The 11,648-nt window shown below is 33.8% G+C and overlaps 1 protein-coding gene across 1 annotated transcript in view; it reads left to right on the top strand.

Moving 5' to 3' along the window:
* Positions 1 to 1,475: 1,475 nt before the first annotated feature.
* Positions 1,476 to 11,648, top strand: part of Vwc2l (von Willebrand factor C domain containing 2 like) — a 146,911-nt gene continuing 136,738 nt past the window's right edge. The window contains exons 1-2 of the mRNA XM_046462938.2: positions 1,476 to 2,232; positions 4,607 to 5,076. Of these exons, the coding sequence (XP_046318894.1) occupies positions 4,687 to 5,076 (390 nt within the window). The 5' untranslated portion in view covers positions 1,476 to 2,232; positions 4,607 to 4,686. The remainder of the gene's footprint in view (positions 2,233 to 4,606; positions 5,077 to 11,648) is intronic.

Raw genomic sequence — 11,648 nt, 5'->3', positions numbered from 1 at the left:
TTCATGAGTATTATCATTTTAAAGTAAAAATTTATATTATTATAGTTTTGAACAATGATTTAGCATAATTTTGATAAATAATTTTAAAGTAGAAATACCAAAGATACATATCAATTATTCATGATACATACTTGTAGATATAGATCCTATTTTTTCATAATTTGAAAACTATGCTATTTTAAACTTTTTGACATAGTCATTTGAAGAAGAAAGTTGCCTTCCTTAGCTGCTTTCAATCTCATCTTTTCAGAATGATTTATTAATCACAAATATAAGGAGAATGGCAGAGTGCTTTGATGACCTCTGCATATAAAGTAGGCAGAGAATTAAACTTCATTTTCCCATTCTAAAATTTTATAATCTATTCATTGATGTGTCTAAATTTTTACTCAAATTGTTTTTATACAGGCAGGAGCTAGTTTATACTAAATGACTGACATCTAACATAATAAAATGATAGTCTGCTGAATCACAATTAAATAAAATATAATGTTCTATTGCTTATAAGATGTGACTGCTTGAAATAAAATCAATCTCTCTCCTCTCTCTCTCTCTCTCTCTCTCTCTCTCTCTCTCTCTCTCAGGTCGAGTATTAGCTCAAGCGAGTGGCAATGGGGTTATCCATTTGCTAGATCTTAAATCTGGACAGATTCACAAACTGATGGGCCACGAGAGTGAGGCACACACGGTGGTGTTTTCCCAGGATGGAAGAAGTCTGTTTTCTGGAGGTTCAGACGGAACAATTCGAATGTGGTCTTAATAGTCAGCAGCGTATCCCACTGCAGAGGGCATTCCCTTGAAGGCTTAAAAATGCTTCCTGGAGTCCCAAACCAGTAAATAACTGGTTAAATATACCACTAGGTAACATTTACAATTTGCTTTAAAGCATGCATTGGACATGTTTTGTAGCGTTCATACTGTTACCAATAAAATAAAGAAAAAACTTTTTGCTCATTTATTTGTGTCTGGGTCCTCGCCCCCCCCCCCTTATTTTGATAAGAATTTAGAAGCAGAGCATCTTTGCTAGGGTTTTGGAAGAAACAGCTTTACAATGACGCCTAATGACAGACTAGATGAATTACAGGAGATTGATTTTTAATGTTAGAGAACAAACTGCAGGAAGACGCGGCTACTTTTTTTTTTTTTAAATCAGACCCAAGCTGCAGAAGACTGAAGTTTAATCATGTAGCACAGGGAAAGTATTTTGTCAACCAAAGGGTCACATAGATTAGGCGAGCATACATTTTCAGATTCTTTGATAACGATTATGCCTTATCTGTTAATAATAATCAAGGACTGCAGATGGCTTAAATCTAAATGCATCTCTCTTCCGGAACTTTCATTTCTGCAACTCATCCAAGAATGCATTAGGTATAATTATAATTTTTAAATTTTGTATTGTAATTTCAATGCAATTAAGTGTTGCGCACGTAGAATGCTCCCCCCCCCCCCATGCACGCATCGCTGTATAAAGTGCGACTGCTTAGAGAACACTCTAGCCTGGTCTAAAGAAGCAGCTCGGGGATTTCGACCAAGCTGGGCTCAGAAGCCAGTTGTTGGCGCTGTCCGTGGTGCTGAGGAATTCCCGGCTGCCGGCAGAATGAGCTCCAAATCAGCAGTCTGCAAACTGCTCTCAGTGATGCAGAAACCCAGCTAAAGTTGCTCCTTTCCTTCATGTCCACAGTTAGCATTTTCTGGTGTGTAAGAAGGGATTCAAGCAACATATCGTGGACGATGCTGATGGTATTGCCGGTGGAGCGGGCTTTAAGCTACAGTACGCTGTTGCTGTTTGTGATCCTCAGAGCCTAGCCAAATCACCTCTACTGCCGTAGCAAACACTGTGTAAGTGAACTCATGTGTGGAGGAGGCGTAATCAGCCAGGAAATTTCATAGAAGGATCTAAGAAAATGCTAAAAATAAGTTCAACATGATTCTGCTACTGGGGTCTGGATTTCTACAGGACCAGCATTGCTTCTTTCTTTGAATTCTGAAGACAGGTCCAAAGCGTATTTCTTATGTGTGTCTGCTGTGTTTCTCTCTGGAAGGGTGGGAGACTGCTTCTTGACTGTGTTTTGAAATGGGAGGTAGAGAGAATGGATTGCCTTTAGTTCATGCCTGAAAATGTATTCTTTGGGTGATTAAAGAGGAACTGCTTTCCTAAAACATACCTGACCTTTAAGTTCATATTGGTCTTTGACCCCCACCACCACCATTAACCTCCACAGTGACTAGGTAAGTGTATCTTATGACATGAGTTATGTTTGTTTTCTAAAAAATATTTATATAGATGCAGTCATTTTAAAGCATATGTAGCAATATGGGGAGGGGTGAAAGTTTAGCTGGGAAGTAATCTTCAGTTTAGCAGTGTTTGCTTTCTTATTAAAAATCTTCAGATAATCATGTCATTGGTTTCTCTAATGTATCTTTTCTTAATAGTGTCTTAAATTGCACTAGAGCACTCAATTATGAAGAAGGCTTTTTAAAAAAAATAGCCTAAGAACTTCATTATATTAAAAAGAAAGCCTTGTATTCTCCATGCAGATTTTAAAATGTATTTCACAAAATAAAAGCATGTTTAATGTTTATATAAAGTAGATATGACACCCCTATTTCTACCTTTTAGTGTACATTTATCATAACCTGACACATTAATGCCTACCTGTGGCTTACAAAGAGATCATTTTCTGTGTCCTTTTGAAGCAGAATCATATGTGTATTTTATATGGCTTATCTTGCATGTATTGACAGATACTCCTGGAGTATTATAAGGACGCTCCCCTTTCTTCCAAGATAAACTTTCTAAATATGTAAGATGTATATAAATGTATGCTCTAATTAGTAAAATATATTTATGCTTTTTCAGAAGCTCCTATTATGTTTGTAGCCTCTGTAGTAATTTAGGAGGAAAAAATGCTTTGTCAAAGGGAGCTCCAAGCTTCTCAAGTAGAATTATAGGTTTGCAATTTCTTGTTCTGTCATGACTCATTATTTTTGACATATTTTAAGAGAAATCCATCTCTTTTATCATTACTACCCAAAAGGAATTCTAATGTCAGAGAATTTTAGAAGAAATTCTAATATCAGCTTTCTCTTAAAAAGGACATGAATATACTACCTTCCATCTTACTATTACTACAATTTGCATATCTAACTTAAAATGCAAATATAGCCTAATAGTTTATGAAGTTGCCTAGCATTATCTTCACCTTATTTAATATTATCATCTGTATATATTGAATAAAATGAGATATTTTACCATTGCTCTTAATATAATGTGAAAATAAACCAATGAGTGAATTTATGATTTGAAAATGTCCTATAAGCAATCTTAGTAATATTGTCATGAAGCTGATAGCTTTTTGATAAACACATGAAATATTTCACAACTTTTCCTTATCTAATATTCCTAAAAGTTACAGTTTCCCCAGAGCTTTTGTGTGAATTAGTCACTCTAAGCATTTAAATAAGAGCCCCACTATCAACATTTCCAAGCACTAATATTAAGTGAAGTTTACCAGTCAGAGTCACTATTTAAGAAGGTATATTCTCTATGAATGGCAATGCCTCATTATTATTTAAAGAAACTTCCATAAACAGTTTTTATGGTGGCATCTTTGTGCAAATTGCCTAAATGCAAATATTTTGGGCATTTCAAAGGGTTATATTTCCAAGACTGTATGATGGTATTTATATATTACATGGAAGTAATTAATTCAAATGATATTATAAAATTACTAGACTCAAGTTGCTGTAAAAAAAAAAAACAAAAAAACTTCATGGGCATATCTTTCCTGCCCACTAGGAGCTTACCTCCTGAGTGAAACAAAGATGTGGACAAAAGTACAAATGCATTTGATTTTAACAAATCCTTTTCAATAAATGGAGTTCTTTAATATTATTATTTTAACTCTTCTTTCTCTTATTCACTGTGAAATAGTTACACTGTTTTTATTATTAGCTATGTTTCCAAGTCCAGATCCATGTTGACTGAAAAAAGTAACTCATGTTCAAATCACTGTATTAATCCAACTATTGATATAACTAAGTAGGAGAGCTTTTATACTGAATCCATCCCAATTATAACCTACAGTCAACTGTTGGTTTATTCCATTTCTTTTAGAATTCATTACTTTATACTAATCATCTTTTGAGTTTTGATGCAGATGATGATAACATACATCCCTTCTACCATTGACTAGTGCAGTTAAAAGAAAAATAGAGCATGTGAGTTCAAATATTATTGAACTCTTTGTCAGTAGCTCCATATACTCACTTTAAACTTCAGTAAAATCACTTCATATAGTTAGACAAAACCAAACCTTTGAAATTTAAAAGATAAATACAAGGTGAGGGTTTCAATGTAAAATAATTTCATAAAGGACATATGTTAATGAGCACATTGCCAAGGATACATTCCCCAGACTTGGCAATGAAGTATGAATGATTGCATGAACTTAGTCTATTTTAGATCTTAGTATCTTCCAAATTGAACCCAGTCTTGCTATCTTTCAAATTGAACCCAAACAATCAATATAAGAACATGGGATTTAGTGAATCTATATTCTCTTTATATATGTCAAATTATTTTTTAAATATTTATTTTCAGCCTACCCCTCTTGTATTCCCATGGAAGGAGCTGAGTATATGTAATAATAGGAGGACACCCAGAAGTCTTTGAGGAGGGGCATGGCTCTTCATATTCATGAAGCTTGCATACTTCTATTGGTCATCCCTGGATTGGTCACCTCTGCTGCCATCAGTCATGAAGACTATCCTGCTGATGAAGGTGACCAGACCTCCAGTAATGACAATCTGATCTTTGATGACTATCGAGGGAAAGGGTGTGTGGATGACAGCGGCTTTGTATACAAGTTGGGAGAACGGTTTTTCCCAGGGCATTCCAACTGTCCATGTGTCTGTGCTTTAGATGGACCTGTTTGTGACCAGCCAGAATGCCCGAAAATTCACCCAAAGTGCACAAAAGTGGAACACAATGGATGCTGTCCTGAGTGCAAAGAAGTGAAAAACTTTTGTGAATATCATGGGAAAAATTACAAAATCTTGGAGGAATTTAAGGTATGAATTACCCTCCATATTTATTCAATTCTAATTTTTCACATTGCATGCTTAGTAGATTGTTACATTAAAATAAAAATTGGAAAATATTTCGAAGTTTATCCTTAATTCATAACATTATGATTTTAGCTAGCATAAATAAGATCATGCTTGAAATTTTGGCCAATTTCTTGGTCAGTATTTGTAGAGTTTCATAGTAACCTTTTTCTTAGAAGAATTTTGAACATGATTAATGTCTTTTATCTTTGGCCTTTAAACATTTCTTTGTATTATTATAAAATATGTTTTCTGAGGGAAGGAAATTTGTTTGTAGGCTATGTGTCTATTAAGTTTTGTTACGTTTTGGCCATTTAGCCTATATTTGGAGCCTTTTAACTGTGGTCTTTAAGTATTTGTTTAGTGTGCGGAAATGTAAGTGCTATAGTAACATGCTTCCAAGCTGTGATTTTCATGTTAAGAAAATACACTGGGCCTACTTGTTGTAGAACAAGGTCCCTGTCTGTTCTATGCTTACCAAACTTTTTACTTATAGGATTCATAGAACACTGAATTTTTATCATAGTGTATTTTTAAAAAAAGACTCATTTCTTTTCAACATACATGGTATTTCTTAGTTTTCTTATGCTTTTGACTTAGATTCAAGGAACTTAGAGTTCATTTTTATCTATTCTTGGATTCTCTTTTCTCCAATGGCTAGTTTTCATTAATATGTCCTATAAGCCAGATATGAATCCTGAGGGCATGATAATACATCAAAAATATCCTCTTTAATTGTAATGACAGTTTGTGCCTTGGAGTGTCTGTCATACTTATGTCTTGATTTGAAAGGTTCTCTTTTTGTCTAACCATGTTCTGTAGCAAGGTACTCAGAATAATATAAGTAAAAGAAGGTATAGCTAGATTCCATTGCTTTCAGTCTCTTATAATTATACTTATTTTATCAGCTTTCTTAGACATAGAATGTTATTCTAGACTTTCCTATTTTATGTATAAAAGTTTGCTGTACAATATTGACAAGTAAAGAGCTAGGAAGTCTAGTAAAATTATCATTATTGGCATCAAATAATAGCAAATAGTATACTATTATGCATTTACTGATGACTTTGTGGTCCCTAAAATATTAGCTATTTTTACTTTCAGGTTAATAATGAAAGTAAATACAAGTACTCAACACATCAAGGTTTATAGAACCATGTCCAGAATTACTGTCACTCTCTTGTAACATACATATATATCTAGAGTGCAAAAAAAAATTGTAGGAACAGTACTACCCCAAATTAAAAAGTACATCAGGAAAAGTTTGTGATGTACATATAATTTAGTAATTAGTATTTAATAAAGAAGATGAGAAATTGATTACATGAATTTAATCAATTCACCACTAAAAAAGTGCTATAACTTCCCCTCTATTATATAAGGTGATAACCATGTTACCATGTCAAACAATACAAATATGTATGAACAAAGAGTTGATAATTACTATACCCCTTTTAATTATCTCTCTACTATAATCTAACCCTACTCTATCCCTCTCTAATATATAACCTATTGATGTACACAGCTTTGCCACTTGACTTTCTGTGACATTGGATTTTTAAATGTGTGTTGTTGTTGTTGTTGTTTTTCCAAAATAGATGTCATGCTTTTGTAAGAATGAGGAAATAAGATAAAGAAAGTTTAGGTAACTTCTCCAAAAGTTAAGACAAGTAACTTAACTTATTCTAAATGCCACCTTTTTGACAGTGAAATCTATTCAGCCTCTTGAAGCACTCTCTGGTTAGATAAACCCGGATTCAACACCCAAATTCATCAATGGGAGTAAATTTTTGGATGGAATCCCTAAACTTTTTGAGTCACAGTAGTACATGAAAACCATATACTAATTAACTCTCTTGGGAAGAGATGTTGGAAATATTTAATGAAATATAATTTAAGTGAAGTTACTAGACTTGCGGTGACAGATACAAATTAGGTATTGAATAAAGGGTTGTTCTCTAGTATCCAGTGACTAACTCTATGTTCTAAATTATGCTATGGCTTTGCCTATGTCTTTTAATGGAAATTCAACTTTAAAAGCCTTTCAAATGAAGTAATTCCAATATATTTTTAAATGCTTTACTTATCCATATAAACTGTAAATATTAGCCATTATTTGTCATCTTGCTTCTCTTCCAGTTCAACTTCAAAGAAAAAAAATGTTTAAATAGAAATAAAATTAAAAACAAAACCAGCTTGCAATGAATTAGTACATAATTTTTAAATATGTATAGAACTTTCATTTAATAATTTTGATATATTATTAAGGCAGTTGAAATATTATATATTCTTTGCATATAATATATTCATCCAATAAGCATTTATTGGACGTTCAGTATGCAAGATACTGTAAATATACATAAATTGGAAAACAGGATACACAGAAGTCAAAGTCTCTTCTCACAAGGCTAATTGATTTAGAGAATAAAGGCAGTTAAAAGTTATATTTGTGACTATAAAATTCTAATATAATTCCCAAGGGATTGTAGTATCAGAAACTTATCAGTAAGTATGAGACTTGGTTAAATAATTTTTTTTAAAAGGATGGTCAAAGTTAAGCCTGTTCTTTAAGAAATGTTGAAATTGATCTGAATTCCAAAGTGGAACTGCTGGAGCAAAATAAAAGGTAAATTTGCATTTGTGTTGGTGGACAGTGGATAGAAGAGACTGGGCCAAAGTATAACAGATATAAAACACCAGACATTGTGCATAGAGGTGAACTAGTTAAACAAGATTGCTAAAGAAGATTATCTTATATCCAAGTATGAAATTGAAAAGAAGTGAAGAAAAATTAGCGGTGGGGGAAAGACAGCTATTGAAAACAAAACAAAACAGATGTGATGATTGGCATGTGTAAGAACAAAGACATTCAGTGTTGTTGTCAGGATAAAATCTAAACTCACTAGTGTAGACTAGATCACTACTCACGAACTTCTTCAAACACTTCAATCTTCAGTGAGTTCTCTTCCATGTGTTTGCATTTTCTGTCCCACCACATGAGCACTTTGTCAACATTGCTTACCTCTATGAGTCCTCGACTACTTCAGGACTCTATTCAAATGTCATCTTACCATCTGTCCTAGTGCTGTGTCCCAGGCTGAATCCCACTCCTCTTCTACATGTTCACACAACAAGCTGTGCCCACCTTATAACAAGAATGGGAATGGTAATGGTAGTCAGACACCATCAAGAGCTTTACATGTATTAACACATTTCAAGATTTGCAAGACCTATGTTTTCATTAGCACCATTTTACAGATAAGAAAAATGAATCATCAAAGTATAACTTGCCCAAAAGTGAAAAGTGGAAAAACTAGGGTTTCGCCTCAGGCAGCCTGCCTGCACTCTAAGTTCTTCACCCTCTCCTGCTTCTGTCATAGTGCCATAACACATGCAATATGAAACTACCTGGGTCATCTGCTAGAAACTACGGTTTCTTTCTCCAGTGTGAGACCTTTAAGACTAGGTACAATGTTTTCTTATTTCCTATTCCCAAACTCCTGGAGTATGTAAGCCACGTGGCATAATGGGTCTGATTATAATTGAACATATAGAACAAAGAGGTTAATTAGAATCCCTTTAAATTTCCTTAGTGTCTGTTTATGTGTTGATCTCTTTAAGTTTATGTGAAGACTGATCTTCAGGTAGCTAAAGGTGCAAGCATTGTTCCCAGATGGAGCACCTGTTTCCAGCCTGCTTCTACTGTCAACTCCTCTCCCAGGCCCTTCCTAGCCAAGGCTGGTCTTGGATGCTATCTCCATCCCCATGTTGCAATGACTGCCCAGTGTTTTAGTTGTGCTGTCTCACCCTATATAATTTCAAAACGTATGTCACACCTCAATCTTTTCTAATTAGAAAATTCAAATATAAATTGATCTATATATGTTTCCTTATAGGAAGAATAACATTCTTCATAGAGGTTGTGGGGATACATTTTTCCATTTTCTGATGCAAGCTTTGAAAATAAATTTCTCTCTAATCTTTTTGAAAACTCTAAATTCTCCAGTGTTCTGGTAATATTGTATTAAGATAAAGGTCACTGTATAGTAGGTTCTCTCATCTTTTTTTTTAATATGTTCCCAGGCAATATGACACTGGAACCTACTTTTTTAGGAAATAAAGTGCATAAATAATAAATTATAACAGCATTTCCTAGTCCCACCCCCCCAAAAAAAGTTTATTAGAAATGTAGGCTCTATCTGCTTTGATTTGTGCTTAAGTATCTCATGCTGAGTTTCCCAAAGGAGAAATAATTTCTTATTTTGCTTGGTATTTTTATAACTCTGCTAGAATTAGCCTTTTTGGATATTTCTTTACACTTTATAACTTGTACTGATTTAGTTTTAGGTCAGATTCTGAAGGTCATACTACAGCTGAAGGAGATCCTATTTCAGATTTTGCATAGCCGGTTTTTATTTTGAAGTGATTTTCTGCAGTCAATACCCAGTGTCCCCAAATCAGGATTTGGATTTGGCTAAGATCTGCCTTTCCCTGCTGACAGTGACCTTCCTGCTTTCCCCATTTCTAACCAAGGATAGCTGATAAGGTATCTTAGTTTTATATTTGAAAGGTTTAGTGTAAATAATTGCTTATGTTGCATTTTTGTGTATATGTTGTTTTCTTTTAAAATAAAGTTATTTTCATGTCATGCTAAACTGCCTAGTTTTTGCCCTGAATTTTTCACCTAATATTTAAATCTTGAGGAGTGAAAACAAAGATGGAAAACAATTCAACAGGATATTTTGCCAAATTATTATACCCATAAAAAATATTGATGCCAGTTTAGGTTTGGAATTGATTTGCTCTTTAATGGGTATATTCAAAAGGAGAGAGAATTTCCAAAATTTTCATTAATCTGTACCCACATCAGTAATGCCAATATTATGTAACATTAAATCTGTAAAAATGTTTCAGTTGAAAGGATTTTTGAATTTAGGTTTGAGAGATTTGTTTTATGTCTGGTTGTTTTTAATATGGAAAAAGAATGGAAGGCAACATATTTAAGGAGCCTAAGGATCAGATTTACAAAGGAAAGAGAACATAATGGAGACTGCAGGGAAATCTCAGTTGAGGAGACTAATAGGTAACACAGTTCCCATCACTTTACCCTATTTACTCACCTACCTGCCATTGAACCAGTCTCTATGAAGGGTATTTGAACTAAGTAACATGTTTACGCAAGGCAAAGAAATATAGAAGCATCTTTCCAGAAGTATGAAGGTTATATTTATTGTGATAGCAAATAAATGGATAGATTTTGAGAAATACAGGTGGGATTTTAAAAAATTTAATACAGTAGAGGATTTACAAATAATTAGCATAAGGGTAGGGGAGTCATCATTTTAAAGATAATCTCCAAAGAAAATCCTAGAAAATATTATAATTTCACACACTAAAAATGATTGAGAATTTTTGTGGAAAGGTTGAAAAGATTAATCCCATAATTATTCACTCCACAAAACACACGTTCCTGTTTTTCAGAGTATATTGGGGCTTTGAAAATGAACATGGCCTATGAATGAGTTAAAGAATGGCTCCTCCTTTCAAGTTACTAGGACATAACAGAGATTGAATCATGACTGCTGCTTAATCTGAGGCTCAGACGCAGCACGCTGAATGCAGAGGTTCAATGTGGATATTCTCAATGAGGGATTTCCATCTTTGTAAATAACTGAGAACTTTGATTTAATTTTTATAATCTTTTACCTGTTTTGGGGGGTACAGTCAATTTTATTAAAACAACTTTATGAAGGTCATCACATCCTTTCTTACTACTATTAAATTGTGCATAGTTGGCATTTAATAAAATTCACAAATGTTTCCTCCATCTATGAAGGAGATCAGATTTTAAAAATAACTTATTTTTTAAAAAATCCCTTTGATAATAGGGGTGATCCTTTTCATATTTAACACTTTCTAAAACAAAAGAGTAAAATTATAAGACTGTATGACTTCCACATTCATTCCCACAGGTGTGAAATAGGCCCTTTGCCGTCAAAATTAGTCTCTTGCATTACATTTTAAGAGACCGATGGCCACCAGCCATTTGGTTTGTAGTATGCAGGAGCAGTTTTTCATACTCGTTCACTGATATTTATTGCTGTCCTTATTGGAAGATGCTGCTATTAGTGGTGATAACTGCATGATAAGTATGACTACAGAGATTTGTGACTGGGCTTCTGTGCCCTGTGCACATGGGAAGATTGGTGCTTGATTTGCAGCCATGTCTGAGATTTGCAGAGCTTGTCACCATTAGTGACTACCTCAGACTTGGGGTCAACCCTTGGAAGTTTATAGATATCATTGCCCTTTCCCTGCACATGCACCAAGAATGTGAAAGATAAAGCTGAGGGAAAAAATGACTTCATAATGCCCCATTCCAAATTTGAGCTACAGTTGTACAGGTTTTGAATATGTTTAAAACTTGCCTATTTTTAATTGTGTTTTTACTCACCAGAATACAGTGTGAAATTAGCAAGCATATCTTTTCTATTTCCTATACCTTATTTCATAACTCAGATCTATTCATATTTTTG

The sequence above is a fragment of the Marmota monax genome, unplaced genomic scaffold (genome assembly GCF_021218885.2).
Source record: "Marmota monax isolate L192 unplaced genomic scaffold, Marmota_monax_Labrador192_F-V1.1 WCK01_AAM20220418_F8-fsc00136, whole genome shotgun sequence".
Lineage (NCBI taxonomy): Eukaryota > Metazoa > Chordata > Mammalia > Rodentia > Sciuridae > Marmota > Marmota monax.
The sequence above is the reverse complement of the archived record's forward strand: the minus strand, read 5'-3'. Positions and strand labels throughout refer to the sequence as shown.